The sequence below is a fragment of the Theobroma cacao genome, chromosome 1 (genome assembly GCF_000208745.1).
Source record: "Theobroma cacao cultivar B97-61/B2 chromosome 1, Criollo_cocoa_genome_V2, whole genome shotgun sequence".
NCBI lineage: Eukaryota > Viridiplantae > Streptophyta > Magnoliopsida > Malvales > Malvaceae > Theobroma > Theobroma cacao.
The window spans coordinates 25,444,633-25,463,010 of record NC_030850.1 but is presented as its reverse complement, the minus strand read 5'-3'; the positions used below and the strand labels follow the sequence as shown (position 1 = coordinate 25,463,010).

The following is an 18,378-nucleotide window of genomic DNA, read 5'->3' as shown; positions in this document are numbered from 1 at the left end:
TATCCTGCCTCTGCCCTTAGCCTTTTACCTATTTTGAAATTCGCTCGTGAATGTTATACGTGGTCCCCCATCCCATGGGAGCCACAACTTGGCCGCGGGCTCAGCCCATCACATCTCTTTCAAGTTTTTTTTAAGGGGACAAAAAAAAAAGAAAAAAAGGCTACTGATATTTCTTCCTATCAAGTTGTTGGGTCCCACTTTGTTCCACAAACATCGCCAAAAAGAACTTGACAGACTGCAGAGCTCGCTACCGCACGTTACTCCAAAACCAACCGACCATTATTTACCGCCCTTCCATTTCGAGTTTGCGAGAACAGGACAGCTCCTTTTGCATTTCGTTCGTTGTTTGGTTGGACTCTAATCTTACCTCGTCTTACTTGTCCTTAAAGTTGGTAATTACATTCCAAAATCTAGGGCCTTTTCGGAATTCAATTCCCACTTAATATAAAGAAAAACGTTTCATTTTTCTTAATGGCATCCTTTTAATTACAAAAACAAATAAATAAAAAAAAGTAAACCGAGTTAAGACCACGGCCTAAGAAGGAGGGAAGAGGAAGTAGAGGGTCAAGAAAAGAATTAGAAAAACGTAGAAAAGAAAACTAAATCATAAAACAAGGGCTGCTTTCATAAGCAGAGCAGGCGGGAGGGCTTAATCTCTTCTTCAAGAAAATATTTGAAAGCTTTGTTGAAGAGGCTTAAGCTTCTCATTTTTCGATTCTTTTTTTCTTTTTATTTGGAATTCTTTTCTAGTGTAAATCGATTATTGTTATTATTATATATATTATACTTAATTAGAAAAGACCAGTTCAATAGTTTTCTTCGTTAAGTGTTGGATTGAATGATCGTTGTTCAAAGCCTTGGTAGCAGTAGATCGAGAAGCAACCCCGAGTTTCTGATCCGATCCATCTCGGTCACAAAATGGTAATTAATTGATAATACCTTTGCTCATTTTTCTTGCATTTCATTCTTGTTGTTTTTCTTTTTCAGTTTTCTTTTGAACTTCTTCTTGCTGATTTCTAGCTTTGGGCGGTCTTGATTTAATCTTATGTGATTTAAAGAAATTTGTATGGTTATTTTGAGGAGTTGTTGTTGTTGACTGATCTGGACTTTTGTTGAAGCTACTTGTTATTATGTTTTGATCTGTTAATTTTTGTGTTTCTTGAGATCCACCTTTTAAGGTTTTTAACTGTTTTGTTTTTGCTGTGGTTAGCTGAAATCGTTGGCTTTAAGGTTTCAATTACAAGCCATATTGCGATTGACTAGAATTTGAAGTAGTACATTTTGTTCTAATATGAAGTATGACTCGATTTTGAGTACCGTTTTATGAGTTTGTGCTGATAGTTGGTTAGAGTGGCGGCTTCAGTGTTGGGTATGTGATTGGTATGATATTTTATACATTTTAGTAACTAACTGTGCAGTATGAAAACAATTAGGTCTTTTTTGTTTATATTATATTAGAGCCATAAAATTGGAATTGCAGGTACTTAGGCCAGCTTCGCACTTTGTAGAATTACTGATATATAAATTTAGTGGAATTAATGGACTTCATATCTCTAATGAAGTCTGAATTCCAACATGTAATTCATAAATTCATCCCCTCAAAATCTTATCAATTTGAAGGATTTTAAAGAAATGAAGGTTTGGAGGGCTTTGCAGGGATCATGTACTCCTCCAAGACCCCTTCATTTCTACTAAAATGTTTTCCAAACAAGAAATAGAGTGATATCCTCAATCCAAACTGAGTTTTTATCTCTGTTATTTTAGCTTTGATGAAGTTGGAATGGTGATTGTCTATCATGCTGCGTTTATTTGGGAACTGTTTACTGTTTTCTGCACTATCTTTATAATTCCTATTCGAAGTCATTTTAAAATTGAAAAGCAAGGAGTGCTTGTATATGTGGTTTTACCATAATGTTTGAATCTTGACTGAAAAGTGTGTATAAGGGGTAATTCTATTCAAATGGTGAATAATGGGCACTCTTGGCTTTTTTAGGCTATTACAGCTGGTCTTGGAGTCGGATCTCTTGTCTGGGTGGAGGATTCTGACATTGCTTGGATAGATGGTGAAGTTGTGGAGGTCAAAAGAGAGGATATTAAAGTTCTCTGCACTTCTGGGAAGACTGTGAGTTCCTTCTATAAAATTTGAATGGATTCTTTTATGTGCATAAGAATCTCAGTTACTTCTATTTTTGTGAATGCTGATTCATAAATTGAGTATTTTCTTGCCACAATCATGTTTATGTGGCTTAAAATTCTCTTCCCCCCTTTTACATGTCATGGAAGTCCAGTATGATACTATAGGAATTCATTGAAGAGCATAGAATGCTTGGATAAAATAGTTGCAGATTTTGACTTACCTATTTCGTAATTTTCGAAACAGATTGTTGTTAAGGCTTCAAATGTCTATCCTAAAGATGCTGAGGCCCCACCATGTGGAGTTGATGATATGACAAAACTGGCTTACTTGCATGAACCAGGAGTTCTGCAAAATTTAAGATCAAGATATGATATGAATGAAATATATGTAAGATTTTGAGCAAATGTTCACTTCTTCTTTTAATGTGGAAGTTTTTTGTCTTTCCTTTATATATCTTTGGTGGAATGAATGTATGTTTTGCTATGTGGTTTTTTGGATTGATGAATGCTGTCGACATCTTTATATTTCTCTGTGTTTTCAAAATTTACTGATACAAGGAGGTGGTTGCCCCAAATGGTTTTTCCAGACATATACAGGAAATATATTGATTGCTGTAAACCCATTCAGAAAACTACCTCATCTTTATGATAGCCATATGATGGCACAATATAAAGGAGCAGCCTTTGGTGAGTTGAGTCCACATCCCTTTGCTGTAGCAGATGCCGCATACAGGTATCCGGTTGTGCTGACCAGAAGTTCATTTTATATGATTACTTGTTTTTGACAATGAAAAATTGCTGTTTCCGTTCATGCAGACTAATGATCAATGAGGGGATAAGCCAGTCAATTTTGGTTAGTGGTGAAAGTGGGGCAGGTAAAACAGAAAGCACAAAGTTGCTTATGAGATATCTTGCTTACATGGGAGGGAGAGCTGCTGCTGAGGGAAGAACAGTTGAGCAGCAAGTTCTGGAGGTAAACAATGGCTATGAAGTTTTGATTTCTATGACAAGAAATTTAATGTTGATCTTGTGAATCTATCATCCAACTAATTGTGATTAACATCATTTATTTCTGTTTTCCTCCAATCTGCAGTCCAACCCTGTTCTAGAAGCATTTGGTAATGCAAAGACTGTTAGAAATAATAACTCAAGGTGAGAATATTTATTATAAAGTTTCCACCCTGCATGTATAGTAGATTCTCTGTCAGAATCATTGGTTTTATTATCTTTTCATGCATGTTTTGAATGATGTAGTCGCTTTGGTAAGTTTGTGGAGATTCAATTTGACCGGAGGGGAAGGATTTCAGGAGCTGCAATCAGAACATATTTGCTAGAAAGATCACGTGTTTGTCAGGTGTCTGACCCTGAGAGAAACTACCACTGCTTCTACATGCTTTGTGCTGCACCACCAGAGGTAAGTGGTTTTTGATTGCTTAATGAAGCTGCTTTAAATGTTTGATACAATATGTGCTTGTATATTTGTTTCCCTCTGTAACATTTGCCTACATTAAATTTTAAAAATTTCTGGATTAGCTCATGACCAAAATTCATTGTCCAGAAAAGGATTTTTGTTCAGAACTTGAATAGTGAGGACAATGATCTTTCCTCCATTTCTACCTTCCGCTATGGATCCTTTTGTATATGGTTTCTGTTTTTAATGCAAATGCTTGAAGTTAGGGTTGTAAATCGGTTCTAGCTATGATCATCTTTATTCTATCTCATATACGCTACATTCCCCTTTTCTGTTTGATTCTCCATCTTTCTCTTATCTTTGATTCTTTGTTGGTGCCATACTCTTAGGCAATATAAGGACAAGTTACGAGCTGGAGAGTTTAACATATCTTTACCAAATTGCGTTGGTTAAAATGGGACCTTTTATCTGATGTATTGATTTTGGGCACAATTTCAGTTTTGGACTTATATTCTTCATTAATAACAGAATAAGAGTCGGTAGTTTGAGAATCTACTTGTGCGTTAGTTATCTGTTGTGAATGAAGCTACTAAGAGGTTGCTGGGATAGCAATAGTATGGGATTGTGTGATAGCATCTTTTTGATGTGATTGCTGGCATGAGTCTTACAAATAATTATTTATGATTTAATAGTAGTTTTTAATTTTCGAGTATAAAGTGTAAATCCTAGTTAATTTTTTTTATTCTAAACAAATAATAGTTTAAAAGCTGTGTTTGTATATCATATTTATTATTTTCCAAGTCTAAAGTCTTATGCTTTTGTCGTGGATTTCCTAGCACATCAGTGGTCTCAGGAGATGTTCTTAGCTTGTTATAGATGTGGTAAAGAATATCAAATATGAAGAAGTTCCTTGTTTCTCAAAAACCTTTTTGATTTTTTGATTTTAGCATTTTGTTCCATTTCTCTGGGAATCAAAGAGTAGGAAAATATTGTTGGATGTATATATTTCTTCAGTTATGGGTCAATGTGTTGTCTGTTCCTCACGTTTCTGTGACTGGAAATAGAGAACAGTTTTTGCAAACATGGGGTTGTAACACTTCAGATCATCCATTCTCTTACTTTTGGATGTCTGTCTCCCCTCAGCCCCTTTGGTTTCTCCTTTTTACTTTTCAGGATATTCAGCGGTACAAATTGGGAAACCCAAGAACATTTCACTATCTGAACCAATCTAATTGCTATGAATTAGATGGAGTTGATGATTGTAAGGAGTATATTGCAACGAGGAGGGCAATGGATGTTGTTGGAATAAATTCTGATGAGCAGGTATATTAATGAAACATTATCTTATGAGATGATCTTTAAGCATAACATTTTCTAAAATTCTGTCATCTTTTTAATTGATGCATCTGCCCCTTGTCAGGATGCAATATTCCGAGTTGTGGCTGCAATTCTCCATCTTGGGAACATTGAATTTGCAAAAGGGAAGGAAATAGACTCATCAGTGCCCAAAGATGAAAAATCTTGGTTCCATCTAAGAACTGCTGCTGAGCTTCTCATGTAAGTGGACAATTTTACAGACTTGCACTAGCATTGACTTAAAGACATACTTCTTTGATATTTGTTAACCTTATATGCTCTTGTAAAAGAAGAAAGGGAGCCTGTTTAACTCCAAGTTTTGTTCAGGTGCGATGAGAAGTTACTAGAAAATTCTCTGTGCAAGCGTATAATTGTAACTCGTGATGAAACCATTACAAAATGGCTGGATCCAGAATCTGCTGCTCTCAGTAGAGACGCTTTGGCCAAAATTGTGTACTCGAGGTTGTTTGACTGGTATGGTTCACTCTTGCTGTCTCAGTATGGACATTCTAGAGTTGACTCTGCTTATTATTTTGTTTTTGTTCAGTTTTAGACATTTATTTGAGAAATTGGGTTTCCTTTTCTAATTTTCACAGGATCGTGGATAAGATCAATAGTTCAATTGGTCAAGATCCTGACTCAAAGTTCTTAATTGGAGTTCTGGATATCTATGGATTTGAGAGTTTCAAGACAAACAGGTGCTTAACCGGTATGCCTGTTGTTTTCATAACTGACTAAAGTTGGTCTGAAACCAATGAGTAAAAATGGAAGTTGTGCCGCCAAGGGGCACCTTTAATACTTGTGGAAGTCATGTATTATTTGATACTAAAGAAGCAGTGATTTGAGGAGGTTTTTTCTTTCACTAGATTTCCTGTTAAGGCATGGTAAAGTTGCACTTGAATGTTTTGCATGCCAGGATTCTTCTCTTTTGATTTCAATTTGCTATGGAGCTCACCTGATTTGCATTCACTCTTAAAATAACTCACTGAATGAATCTAATAATGAAATGTGATAATGAAATGTGAGAAATTTTTTCTTAGTTGTGGAAATTTGGGAGGCAAAAAATGAAAGTGTTTCAGTTGATTGATTTTATGGTTTTTGGAAATGTATAGTCTCCTCATATATTTGGGCATTTTCTAATATTATTTTTTGTTGTAGAAGGGTCTTTTACAATGATATTTTACTTCTTAAGTAGTCAAAATAATTGTGTCAAGAGTTTCAAGGAAATATATGGCGTTTTTCGTCTTTACAAGTAGGAGTGCAGTTTATTTATCTGTTAGTAATTAAGTAATTAACTATATGTTTCTGTTACCTTTTCATTCAAAATTTCAACTTCCCAATTGTCAAACAAATACTTATCTGACCTAAATTATTTTTACTTCTCAATTATATAATGAGTTTGGAAGTAAGTAATTGCATGTACCACATCTTTTGCCCCATTGTTCCCAATTTCTGGGAAGATTTGTTACTTTGAAAATTGTTGATGGTTTTGAAAGCGCATTACTGGATAGGAGCATCTCAAATTGGCATGTTGTGGTTTCTGTGTTTGCTGCTTGTCTATTTTTTAGGCATACCTAGGAGTAGGATGTTAAACATGCATGTTTTCATTTTGGTGCTGTGGTATTTGCCAGAGCCTATGTGTTCTTTTTTTTTTCAGTAAATTAATATATGTCTATCCTTATTTTTGTGGCAATTTTAACCATGCAAACATTTGGATAGGTTGGCTGGAGCTCTAAAGATCAGTTTCTAAGATAAATATCCTTTGTCTCTTTTATTTATTTTGGACCCATTGTTGCTTCTTGTACCTATTGGCTCTTTGATGTCAAAAGTTCTGCTAAGTGTAGAGTTGAAAGGTTTTGAGGCCTATACTGTCCAATTCTGTAGGTTTGGCTGAACAACTTGAAATGAACTAGATTTTTTAGCTTGTTACTTGAAATCTCAGTTCTATTGTGTGTTTTACTTTGAGTTTCATATCCTTTTTCCTCATGAAAATGTCCTAGTTGTGTGAATATCATGTCTTCATTGAGTCTCAAGCAGTCGATTCCTAATTTAATGTGGTGGAATGCTTAGATACATCAGGATAGTTTTAAGTGATGAGGTTTATATAGATATAGCAGCAGAGCTGCAGATAATCCTTTCAGGTATATATATATATATATATATATATATATATATATATATATATATATNCCTTTCAGGTATATATATATATATATATATATATATATATATATATGTATATGTACATATACATATCTATATATATGTGTACATATACATACATATCCATATATATGTATTATATATGTGTGTGTGTGTGTGTATAATCAGGATTAGACCAGTCCACTGATCTCTGGTTGGTGAATTGAGTTTTCCTCAATTCACCATTTTGGTGTAGCATTGTCGCCGCTGCAGTCATCATGAGTGAGGATACTGGTATATTACCTTTCTAGTTTGTAGAGTTTGGCAGTGATAGGCAGAGTTCCATGGAGATTTCACAGATAGTTCCAATCATGCTTCTTACTTGTGGAATTAACAATATATAAAGTTAATTGTGATTAAAAATAAGTGACACTATGACCCTTTTGGATGCTTGCTATTGGTTTCTTTCTATCTGATGTTTGATGTACCCCTTGCTTTGCAGTTTTGAACAATTCTGCATTAACTTGACAAATGAGAAACTGCAGCAGCATTTCAACCAGGTTTGTTTCTGAAGGACATAATTCTCTCATCATGCTTGGCATTTCTCAGTTTCTATTTCATAGTTGTGATGCATAAATTTCTGGCTCTGCAGCATGTTTTCAAAATGGAGCAAGAAGAGTATACGAAAGAAGAAATTAATTGGAGCTATATTGAGTTTGTTGATAATCAGGATGTTCTGGATCTCATTGAAAAGGTCTGTTGCATCTACCTCTCCAATTTATTTGGCTGCTTCCAGATTGTTTCAGTAGTACATCATCTGTACCTCTAATAACCTTCCTATTAAAGTGAATCTGTGTGTATGGCTGTGGAGTTGGTTCTGTGTCATTGATTATGCATCTCTATTAAAAAAATTTGTGATAAAGCATGCCCACCATTGAAGATAAAGCGGTAAGGCATCTTATGATGCGTTATTCTCATGAAAAATTTGAAGCATGGGGAGGAACCCTGATTGATGAGGATTTTGGTATAAAATGTTCATCCTGAAAACAGGAGAAAAAAATTGGGGGAAGAATGGTGGGAGAAGAGAAATCTGTTGAGAGGAGAAGATGGCTCAACTGTGAGGTGTTGAAATAGTTTTAAATAAGCCACCAGCCATAATCTTAGCATAATACTAAATTATTCAAGTATAAATTGACTAAATGATATTAGTTGCTTTCTCATTCTAATAAATCCAAGCTGAGTTTCTTGTGCAATCGCTGGAGAAAGCACTGCCTGTTTAAATTTCCATGTGACAATAATTTGTTTCTTAATATTTGACTGGAGTTTTGAATGTTGTAGTAGTGTCAGTCGTGTTAGATTGTAGGTATTGATTTATTAATAATTGTTGGACCGACGTGGGAATTTCTGGTGGTAACTTCTTAAGCATTGTTCTGCCTGTAATTCAAGTTATTTCTTTTGCTTGAGAAACTACCTTTCTTCTCCTGATGACTTGATTCTCTCTCTCTCATACGTTCTTATGTGTTCTCTCATTTTTCTCTCTACCTTTCCTCTGGTCACAAAGAAAATATTTTCTTGTGCTCAAAGAACTTTTTAATTGATTTGTTAAACATTCTTACCAATCATAGCCCTGGATGGGGGTGGATTTGACTAAACACATTGATGGACTAAACGTGTTAATATGGTCTATGCACTTGTGTTGTGATTATTTTATTTATTTTATGTTTTCCATTTTTCCTGTTCTTGGTTTCCAGAAACCAGGTGGCATAATTGCTCTTCTGGATGAGGCTTGGTAAGCTTTACTGTCATGGGCATTTACTTATATTGGCATTTTCAACATTGTACTAAAAATGTTTCAGTTTACTATATGTTAATAATTATATCTGACTGTTCTCATGGTGATGTTGGTGATAGTTTTCTTTTTTTCCTCTCTTGGTTTCTTACCTTTCAATTTTAAAAGCATGTTTCCAAGATCAACACATGAAACATTTGCTCAGAAGCTGTACCAGACGTTTAAAAACCATAAGCGCTTCAGCAAGCCCAAATTGTCTCGTTGTGACTTCACAATTTCCCATTATGCTGGTGATGTAAGTTTGCTTTCTCTTTATAGTACATTCATGTCATAGGATGAAACTAAGAAGTTAGAAGTGAACATTTTCTGCTTATGTACTCAAATAAAAATTTATGTATTTTCAGGTCACTTATCAAACTGAGTTGTTTCTGGACAAGAACAAAGATTATGTTGTTGCTGAACATCAGGCGCTTTTGGGTGCTTCCAAATGTTCTTTTGTCTCTGGTTTATTTCCTCCTTTGGCTGAGGAATCCTCCAAATCATCAAAATTCTCATCCATAGGTTCTCGATTTAAGGTGTGCTAGTTTTTCTGTTTCTGAAATGCATATTAGTACCCCTTTTTTCCCTATTTTCTTTTCTAGTCTAATTGGTTACCAAGTGGTCTTTTTTGTATTATACAGCAACAATTGCAAGCATTACTTGAAACTCTCAGTGCCACTGAGCCACATTATATGCGCTGTGTAAAGCCCAATAATCTTCTTAAGCCAGCAATATTTGAGAATAAAAACGTTCTACAACAACTACGTTGTGGGGTAAGAATGCTGATGTTCTATCAGGTTGAGCTTAAATTTATATTGGTATTTAATTAGAATTGCCCGTATAGTTTACCCACATTGTTTGCCTCATTTCAGGGAGTCATGGAGGCAATCAGGATTAGTTGCGCTGGATATCCTACTAAAAAACCATTTGATGAATTTGTAGACCGATTTGGCCTCCTTGCACCTGATGTTTTAGATGGGAGGTAACGATTAATTTTTTTTTTTGTTGGCACTCAAGACTTTTCTTAAAAAAAGTATTCTGACTTGTTGCCTATAAATGTTAGTTCTGATGAGATTGCTGCTTGCAAGAAGCTTCTAGAGAAGGTGGGACTTCAAGGCTATCAGGTAAATTTCTGATGGGTATTAAAACAATCTCCTCTGAGTCGATTGAGTTCACTTGCTATCAGTACTAGATTTCCTCTTGAATCATTAGGATATATATTATGTGAAATCCCATATCATCAAGATGTCAATAAAAGCTACATACAGACATACAACAGGCAGATATTTATGTTGTTTGGCCTTTGGCTTATGCCCACTGGCAATAGCACAGACTCTACTATACTCTTTTATGTTATGTTTGTCAGAAGATCTATAGAAAGACCCTTAATATGTTAATGGGTTAAAGTGCTCTAGTTTGGACTGGGTTCGGAAACAACACTGCAAACTGGGCCTCGTGTACGCTTGAAATTTCTAGAAGCTAGCAACTGTGAGCCAAAGAGGAAAACACTTCTCTCATACAGAATCTAAGTTGTTGGATTCAAGCCACAAACTTGATGTTATAAGTGAATACTTCTACTTATTCTTATGCATTTTGATGTGTAATGTTAGAAACACTCTGTATTGGCTAATTTTATTAGCTTTCTGTCTCTTGCTTGAGGATATGAGCATCATGTAGCATACACATGGAAAGAATACAACCATTCTTTCAGATGGGAGTTTGCTTCTTGCCTTTGCACAAATTTTATATGCATCCATACCTGTTTTATGATTGCTTATGACCCTAGAGATGTAATAACTGATGTCTGTATTTGCTCTTACGAATATTTACCTTGCTGTTTAAGGTGCTGTTTACTCACGTGCTACAAATCTGTGTTTTTGTTGGGTTTTGGGAAAGATTCTGCTTATGTCAATTTTTTTTTTGGCAGATTGGTAAGACAAAGGTTTTTCTCAGGGCTGGTCAGATGGCAGAACTTGATACCCGTAGGAGTGAAGTCTTAGGAAGATCTGCTAGCATTATTCAGAGGAAAATTCGTTCTTATTTAGCTCGCAGAAGTTTCATTGTGCTTCGTCGATCTGCATTACAGATGCAGTCTGCCTGCAGAGGTATTTATTCTGCTATTGACACATTTTTTGGGTGCTGCAAAATAAATAAATTTACTCCCTATTAAGGCATTTGTTATTATGTGCACCCATTGATAGGTTTTGTCTGTGCTGATTTCAGGACAACTTGCTCGCAAAGTTTACGAAGGCATGAGAAGAGAAGCTGCCAGTTTGAGGGTCCAGAGAGATTTGCGTATGCATCTTGCTAGGAAAGGTTATAAAGAATTGTGTTCCTCTGCTGTTTCCATTCAGACAGGTATGCGAGGGATGGCTGCTCGCAATGAGCTGCGCTTCAGAAGGCAGACCAGAGCAGCAATTATAATTCAGGTATGTCAAGGTTTTTAAATTATTCTTATATCGTACTACATTTGCAACGATTTGTTAGAAAAATGCCATACCTTTACAATTTTTCTTTCGAGTGGCTGAACTGCCTCTAGTTTCATATTTGTTTCTTTCTTTAACTTGGAATGTCTTTCATTGTACTCGCCAGAGCCAAACTCGCAAGTACTTGGCCCAGTTGCATTATCTGAAGTTGAAAAAAGCAGCAATTGCTACACAATGTGCATGGAGAGGCAGACTTGCTCGCAAAGAACTGCGGAAGCTGAAGATGGTATTCCCATATTGATTTTTATTTTTCAAGTAGATCTTATATCATAAAATTAATTTGGATTTCTTTAGTCTTCTTCCATCTTTTAGATCTTGGAAAATGGTTGGCAGAGTTTTGGGGGAAAATCCTTTGCATCTTTGCTAAGATATGGTTTTGGGGTTCTTCAAATTTGAGTTTGATTCTTCTTTGTGTATCTGAAAGCTGGAGTCATCTAAAGCCAATTTAAAATTCCTTGCACTTGAGAAATCTATCTTATCAACAACCAAATGTATGTAGTCCTCCTGGCTTACAAAATAGAGGGAAAAGGAAGAAACCAGACATTCTTATTCTGCTCTATCTGATAACTTTGTTTTCTGAAACAATTTAGTATTCTGAAACCATGAAGTTCGTTTTTTTCTTTTTTCACGAATGTATCACTCAGATTTTATGTTATTAATTTTATTGCTTGCAGGCTGCTAGGGAAACTGGAGCTCTGCAAGCTGCCAAAAACAAACTGGAAAAGCAAGTTGAGGAACTGACATGGAGATTACAGCTGGAGAAACGTATGAGGGTAAGCATGATAATGAATAAGCTAAAGCTAGTTTCTTTTTCTATTGTGTGTCTGTGTGTGTGTAGCTGGCAAGGACCTTGTGAATCCAGTAGAGGTAAGAAGGTGCAGAACCGAGGCATTTCGTGTGCTTGGCATCTCTCATACCTTTGTGTTTTTTAATCAATGCGATGTTATTTGAGAAAGGGTATTAAATTCTGTATGGATCATCTTGCTTTAAATTTTGTACGTTATGGGGCTGCAGTTGTGTTTGACTTCTCATTTCAAATTAGTTGATTTGAATAAATAATATCTTCCTTTTGCTTTTATTGCAAGTGCTTCTTATGTGATCCCTGCTTGTAGATCCAGCTGCTTGGGCTAGGCTTTAAGATTTTTTAGTCCTAGCTTGCCCATCTTGAAGTTATTTTTGGTTAAATAATGTATATTTACTTAAATTTAGTTTAAAATATGTTTTAAAATATTAAATATTAATATAAAATACTTCTAATGTTTTAATAATATGAATGGGCCTATGGCTGGGTGTGGGCTATGTCTCCAAGGCCCAGGCCAGGCTCAAGTCCAGAGACACCTGTACCTGCATGCTGTTGTGCATATTATTTTCTTCTCTTCATTTATGCATCCTTGTCTTACTCTGCAGGTTGACCTGGAAGAGGCTAAAACACAAGAAAATGCAAAATTACAGTCTGCTTTGCAAGATATTCAACTTCGGTTTAAAGAAACCAAAGAATTGCTTGCCAAGGAACGTGAGGCTGCTAAAAGGGCAGCTGAGGTGGTCCCTGTTATTCAGGAGGTTCCGGTGGTGGACCATGCGATGCTTGAGAAGCTTACAAGTGAGAATGAAAAACTGAAGGTGAGGAGGCTGAGTCTAAGTCTATGTTTTGCACAAAGATACAGTGAACATACGATAATAGAGGACATCTTGGGGATTTCTGCTCCTGATAGAACACTATTTTCATTATTATTTCTCTTGTGCTGATTATCTGCAGGCTATGGTGAGTTCGCTGGAAAAGAAAATTGATGAAACTGAGAAAAAGTTTGAAGAGACAAACAAGATCAGTGAAGAAAGGTTGAAACAAGCTTTGGATGCAGAATCAAAAATAGTTCAGTTGAAGACTGTTATGCACAGGTGATTTTGTGCCCTTACCAAGCAAAGATTTTCATATAGATTCATTTTGTTAACTAACAATATGAATCTGGGATAGAGCTTATTTTCATGCATATTGGTGAAGCTGTGGCGATTCAATTCTTCTTTTCTTTTTTTCTCTTTCTCCTGGTCATCATTGTCTCTTTTGTTCGCAGGCTTGAAGAAAAAATTTCAGATATGGAATCTGAAAACCAAGTTCTGAGGCAGCAAACCCTTTTAAAGTCACCTGTTAAGAAGATTTTAGAGCATCCACCAATTCCAGTTATTCCGGTAAAATTTAGTGTAAATCTATTGATCTTTCTGTCTCATTTATCATTATGTTGATATTTCTTGTTATCTTTTTGTTTTCTAAATTTGCAGAATTTGGAAAATGGTCACCATATGGATGAAGGGAACAAATCAAACGTATGTCACATTTTTTTATTGTTATACTTATGATCATGCACATTTAGTTTCTGGGGTGTGGTCATTGACAAGAGTTGTTGCTGCAGGAACCACAGAGTGTGACTCCAGTGAAGAAGTTTGGCACCGAATCTGATGGCAAGTTGCGAAGATCCAATCTTGAACGTCAACATGTATGTGTTTGCTACAATTGGTTTTTGCATCTGCAAGTCTTTTTCTTTTTTATTTGCAGTGTGTCAGTTAGCTTTAGCTGTTTTCTGTAATTCTTTTAACAGGAGAATGTTGATGCACTTATCAATTGTGTTACAAAAGACATTGGATTCAGTCATGGAAAACCTGTTGCAGCATTTACCATATATAAATGTCTTCTCCACTGGAAATCTTTTGAAGCAGAAAGAACCAATGTGTTTGATCGTCTCATTCAGATGATTGGTTCTGCAATTGAGGTAATAGGTTGTATCATTCATAGTTATTGTTTATGGCGTAATGGCAGCAGGCACTATCAGCTGCTTCATTTTCCTTTATCATTCTACCTTTTGCATGACTTTTGCTTTGCTGCTACTTTTTGGGTTTGACTAATTTTTATTAATTCGTTATATTAATAATCTAATTTTGTAAATGCACTCCTTATAAAGTGAGTTACTGCTCCTTGTTCTGATAAGCATGTGTGATGACTGTAGAAGATTTTTTCTGACATAATTTTCTTCCAATTTTGTTAGGTTGCCCTGCTTTAATAATTGTAAAATAGTTGCTTTAGAAGATCTTATTTTCTTCTGTTTTTTATGTACTTTCTGGGAATCTTTTATGTTTTTGCTGTTTCTATATACTATTTTAAAACAAGTATGAAGGGGTCATTGATAATTGAAGGATGAAACTTTTCAATTGCTGTAGAATGAAGAAAACAATGGTCATATGGCTTATTGGTTGTCCAACACATCAGCATTATTGTTCTTGCTTCAAAAAAGTCTCAAGGCTGCTGGTTCAAGTGGTGCAACTCCAAGTCGGAAGCCACCCCCTGCAACCTCTCTGTTTGGAAGGATGACGATGGTATTTGAAATTCTTTCCTTCTGCATAAATTATATCATTTTAAAGGAAGAATAAGAATATTTTTACATTCCTTTCTCTCTTAATTCAGGGTTTTCGCTCGTCTCCCTCTTCCAACAACCTTACTGCAGCTGCTGCACTTGCAGTAGTTCGACAAGTAGAGGCCAAATACCCAGCTTTGCTTTTTAAGCAGCAGCTTGCAGCATATGTGGAAAAAATTTATGGAATCATTAGAGACAACTTGAAGAAAGAGCTATCATCTTTGCTTTCTCTATGCATCCAGGTATCTTGTGATGCAGTTAGTTTCTGTTCAACAATTTGAATTCATATTGTTAACTGTTCGATGGAAAGCTATACTTAAAAGTTGATCTTGGTCCCTTTGTGCGTTTTCTCTAATTGGTCATGCCGAATATTAGGCACCGAGAACATCTAAGGGAAGTGTGCTAAGATCTGGGAGGTCCTTTGGCAAAGATTCTCCTTCAACTCACTGGCAGAGCATTATTGATAGCCTCAACACCCTCCTCAGCACATTGAAAGAAAATTTTGTAAGGAATCTGATTTTTTTTTTCAACTTCATGAACTTTGTAAGTGCTGCCGTTGATCTTGATTTCCAATTAAATGTACAGAGGTCCTTACAGTTGCTTGGTTTTCAGGTGCCTCCGGTTCTTATCCAGAAGATCTTTACTCAAACATTTTCATACATTAATGTACAATTGTTTAATAGGTAACGTTTTGTTTTATTGTTGGTCCTTTTTTATTTTATGTCAAAGGGTTTGGTTATGTTGACATTTGGTATCTTTTTTCAGCCTTCTTCTACGGCGTGAGTGTTGTACATTTAGCAATGGGGAATATGTAAAGGCTGGGTTAGCTGAGTTAGAGCTCTGGTGCTGCCAGGCTAAAGAAGAGGTAACTATCTTTTGGTTGTAATTTTCATCAGTGTTTGTTGGTACATAATTTTCCTGCACTATTTACTTATTTTAAATGGCTAACATAAGGTGCATAGCAGTGCTGATAATGTTCCTTGCACTTGCCTTGAATTGCAGTATGCAGGATCATCGTGGGATGAACTTAAGCACATAAGACAGGCGGTTGGATTCTTGGTATGTTAAGGCACTCTTGAGAATATAGATAATGTGATTGGTAGTTTTGCTTGTTTTTCATTGTTAAAAATTTTTTGGTATATGTAGTAAGAAGTATCTTTGACTTGCTCAGTTATCTGGTTGAGTGTTGTGCAACTGACAATTTTGAGAAAAAATATTTAGCATTTGAAGTCCCTGAAATATTTCTCGGAATCCTTTTAGCTAGCACCCATTGGGTCCCATTGTGTTGTTATGTTTGACATTGCACAAAGGTTCAGGAATCACAATCATATTGTTTGTATGATAATGGTTCTCAATGCCCAGTAAAACAAATCCATAGGATGTGGAATTGAACGACAATATAGGAAAGCGAATACTTTTAACTTTTGACTTTCCAAATGATGACGATTTTGAAAAGCCAATGTTGGAAGTGTGGGAGATATATAGACAGGGTTAACCGGTAGGTTTGTTATTTCCTTCTGAATGCTTTTGATTGAAAGAGACGCACTTTGTTTGGTATAGGATGCTAGAAAGCACGAACTTCCTAATACCTTCATGTGAATGCTTTCTTATGGATGTAGTATCTTTTAACTTTATTTCCTTGATTAGGTTTTTGGTGTCAGTGGTTTTAGATAATATGCTTGTCTTTAACATACCGACATGAATTTATTTGCTTGCACTGTTTGGCTCTTTGACTGTCTTTGGGTCTTGCTTTGAAAATCTATCTAATTATGTTCCCTTAACCCTTGAAATCATTGTTATTATGAATTGTACCTGCCAAAATATAATGTCGTAAATAGTAGCTACTTCATTTTCACTACCCGGGGACAGCATATTAATGTTTCCAGGTTATCCCTAGGTTCTCGATAGCAGTCAATATAGACTCACACTTCTAATTTGAATTTTATTAATCCTGATAACAGGTTATACATCAGAAGTACAGAATTTCCTATGATGAAATTACAAATGATCTCTGCCCTGTAAGGCCTCCCTCTCTCTCTCTCTGTCTCAATTTTCTCATTCTCTGACATTAACTTTTGTTTTTTTTCAGATTCTTAGTGTTCAGCAATTGTATAGAATATGTACTCTGTACTGGGATGACAACTACAATACTCGAAGTGTTTCTCCAACTGTAAGTTTGTGCAGCAAGATCTTTTTAACTTTGTTTAGGAAGGTCATATTTCTTTGAAGGTATAAGATTGATTGGCAACCTGCACTCTCTTTACAGGTTATTTCCAGCATGAGGGTTCTAATGACAGAGGATTCTAACGATGCTGTTGGCAGTTCCTTTTTATTGGATGACAATTCCAGGTAAATGTTCCTTTTATTTTTCTGATGTGCCATGTCTGCTACCATGAAAAGTAGATTTCCGATATGGCTTAAGTAGAAATCCCATTCAGATTGGTTACGAGGATGAGAATGTTAATTAGGGAATAGTTGAACAATTCTATATTGGTGGTGTGATATGAAGAGGCTGAGTAGACTAATTGAGAACAAGTACAATTGGCATAAACAATTGTCATGGTTGGGTGCATGTTCTTTAAAACAGCTTTATTACATGCTGAGCATTGGAGATAACATGGTAGAAACAAACTAATCCTTCCCTTTTAATTACAGCATTCCCTTCTCTGTTGATGACCTTTCCAATTCACTGCAAGAGAAAGACTTCTTGGAAGTCAAACCAGCAGAGGAACTTATTGGGAATCCAGCCTTTCAATTTTTACACGAGTAAGGCTTAGGAAGTGTAGATGTGCTCTCTCTCCCCTTTTTGGTGTTGATGTGGGCAGTGGAGACTTAAGCACACTCTATTGTCAACTCAATGGTTGTTGTAAATTCAATTCATTACCCCCCTCTGCATATAAATATATATATTTTTTTCTTTACCTCCATTGATTTGCCGCTGTAAAATGTTTTATTGGTTTATTTTTTTGACATTCAAGTTGTAAAAGCTGTCGTTCGACAACGGGGGCCACATATCTGTTTTGTTTGGTTTCTGGGGTTTTTTTTTTTTTTTCTTCTATTGAATTTTTTTTCATTATTGGTTTATTCTTCTGCCATAAGGGGGCAGATATTTTTCTAGGAAGTCAGGGTGCAATGCAGAGTGTCATTAATAGTTGGTGGCTGAGACATTGATCCCTCTCCACCCAGTTTTTGTTGTATAAAAAGAAACCCAGTACATATGTAGTTTTAAAGATCTATGTGATGGTCGATTTTTGCAGAGTAAATTTTGTTTCCATTTCCACTTCTTTCGCCTTTAATACCTTTTTTACACTGTCAATTTGTTGTTGTTGTTGTTGTATGATGTATGCCAATGCCTGTCTTTCAGTACCAAAGAAGTAAAGGTTTGATGAAAACTACAGTGCATTTGTCGGAATGAAATTACACTCAGCTTTTCAAAATTGTGGTCATTGGATGAGAATTTTGTTCACCTCACTTGTTATTAGACATACAGTTGTTTGAACTCAATCATGAATTGAGTTGAGATGTGTATCTATATGCCTGAGTTTACATGAACATCACACCCATTGATGTAATGAGCCTCACAAATAACTCAAGAAACAAAATGTTTTAAACTTGAGT

At 35.7% G+C, this 18,378-nt stretch overlaps 1 protein-coding gene across 1 annotated transcript; it reads left to right on the top strand.

Moving 5' to 3' along the window:
- Positions 492-18,038, top strand: LOC18613018 (myosin-6). Its single transcript, XM_018127006.1, has 39 exons — positions 492-921; positions 1,994-2,122; positions 2,381-2,524; positions 2,724-2,869; positions 2,953-3,109; positions 3,230-3,288; positions 3,391-3,550; positions 4,721-4,870; positions 4,968-5,104; positions 5,231-5,377; positions 5,500-5,601; positions 7,548-7,605; positions 7,698-7,799; positions 8,797-8,834; positions 9,003-9,129; positions 9,239-9,409; positions 9,515-9,646; positions 9,746-9,855; positions 9,937-9,997; positions 10,801-10,978; positions 11,097-11,302; positions 11,466-11,585; positions 12,034-12,132; positions 12,767-12,979; positions 13,116-13,255; positions 13,429-13,543; positions 13,634-13,678; positions 13,765-13,848; positions 13,951-14,121; positions 14,567-14,722; positions 14,811-15,002; positions 15,136-15,264; positions 15,373-15,443; positions 15,526-15,625; positions 15,763-15,819; positions 16,722-16,778; positions 16,850-16,930; positions 17,027-17,109; positions 17,416-18,038. The coding sequence occupies exons 1-39, from the start codon at positions 919-921 to the stop codon at positions 17,528-17,530; spliced, it is 4,545 nt and encodes a 1,514-aa protein (XP_017982495.1). The 5' UTR covers positions 492-918; the 3' UTR covers positions 17,531-18,038.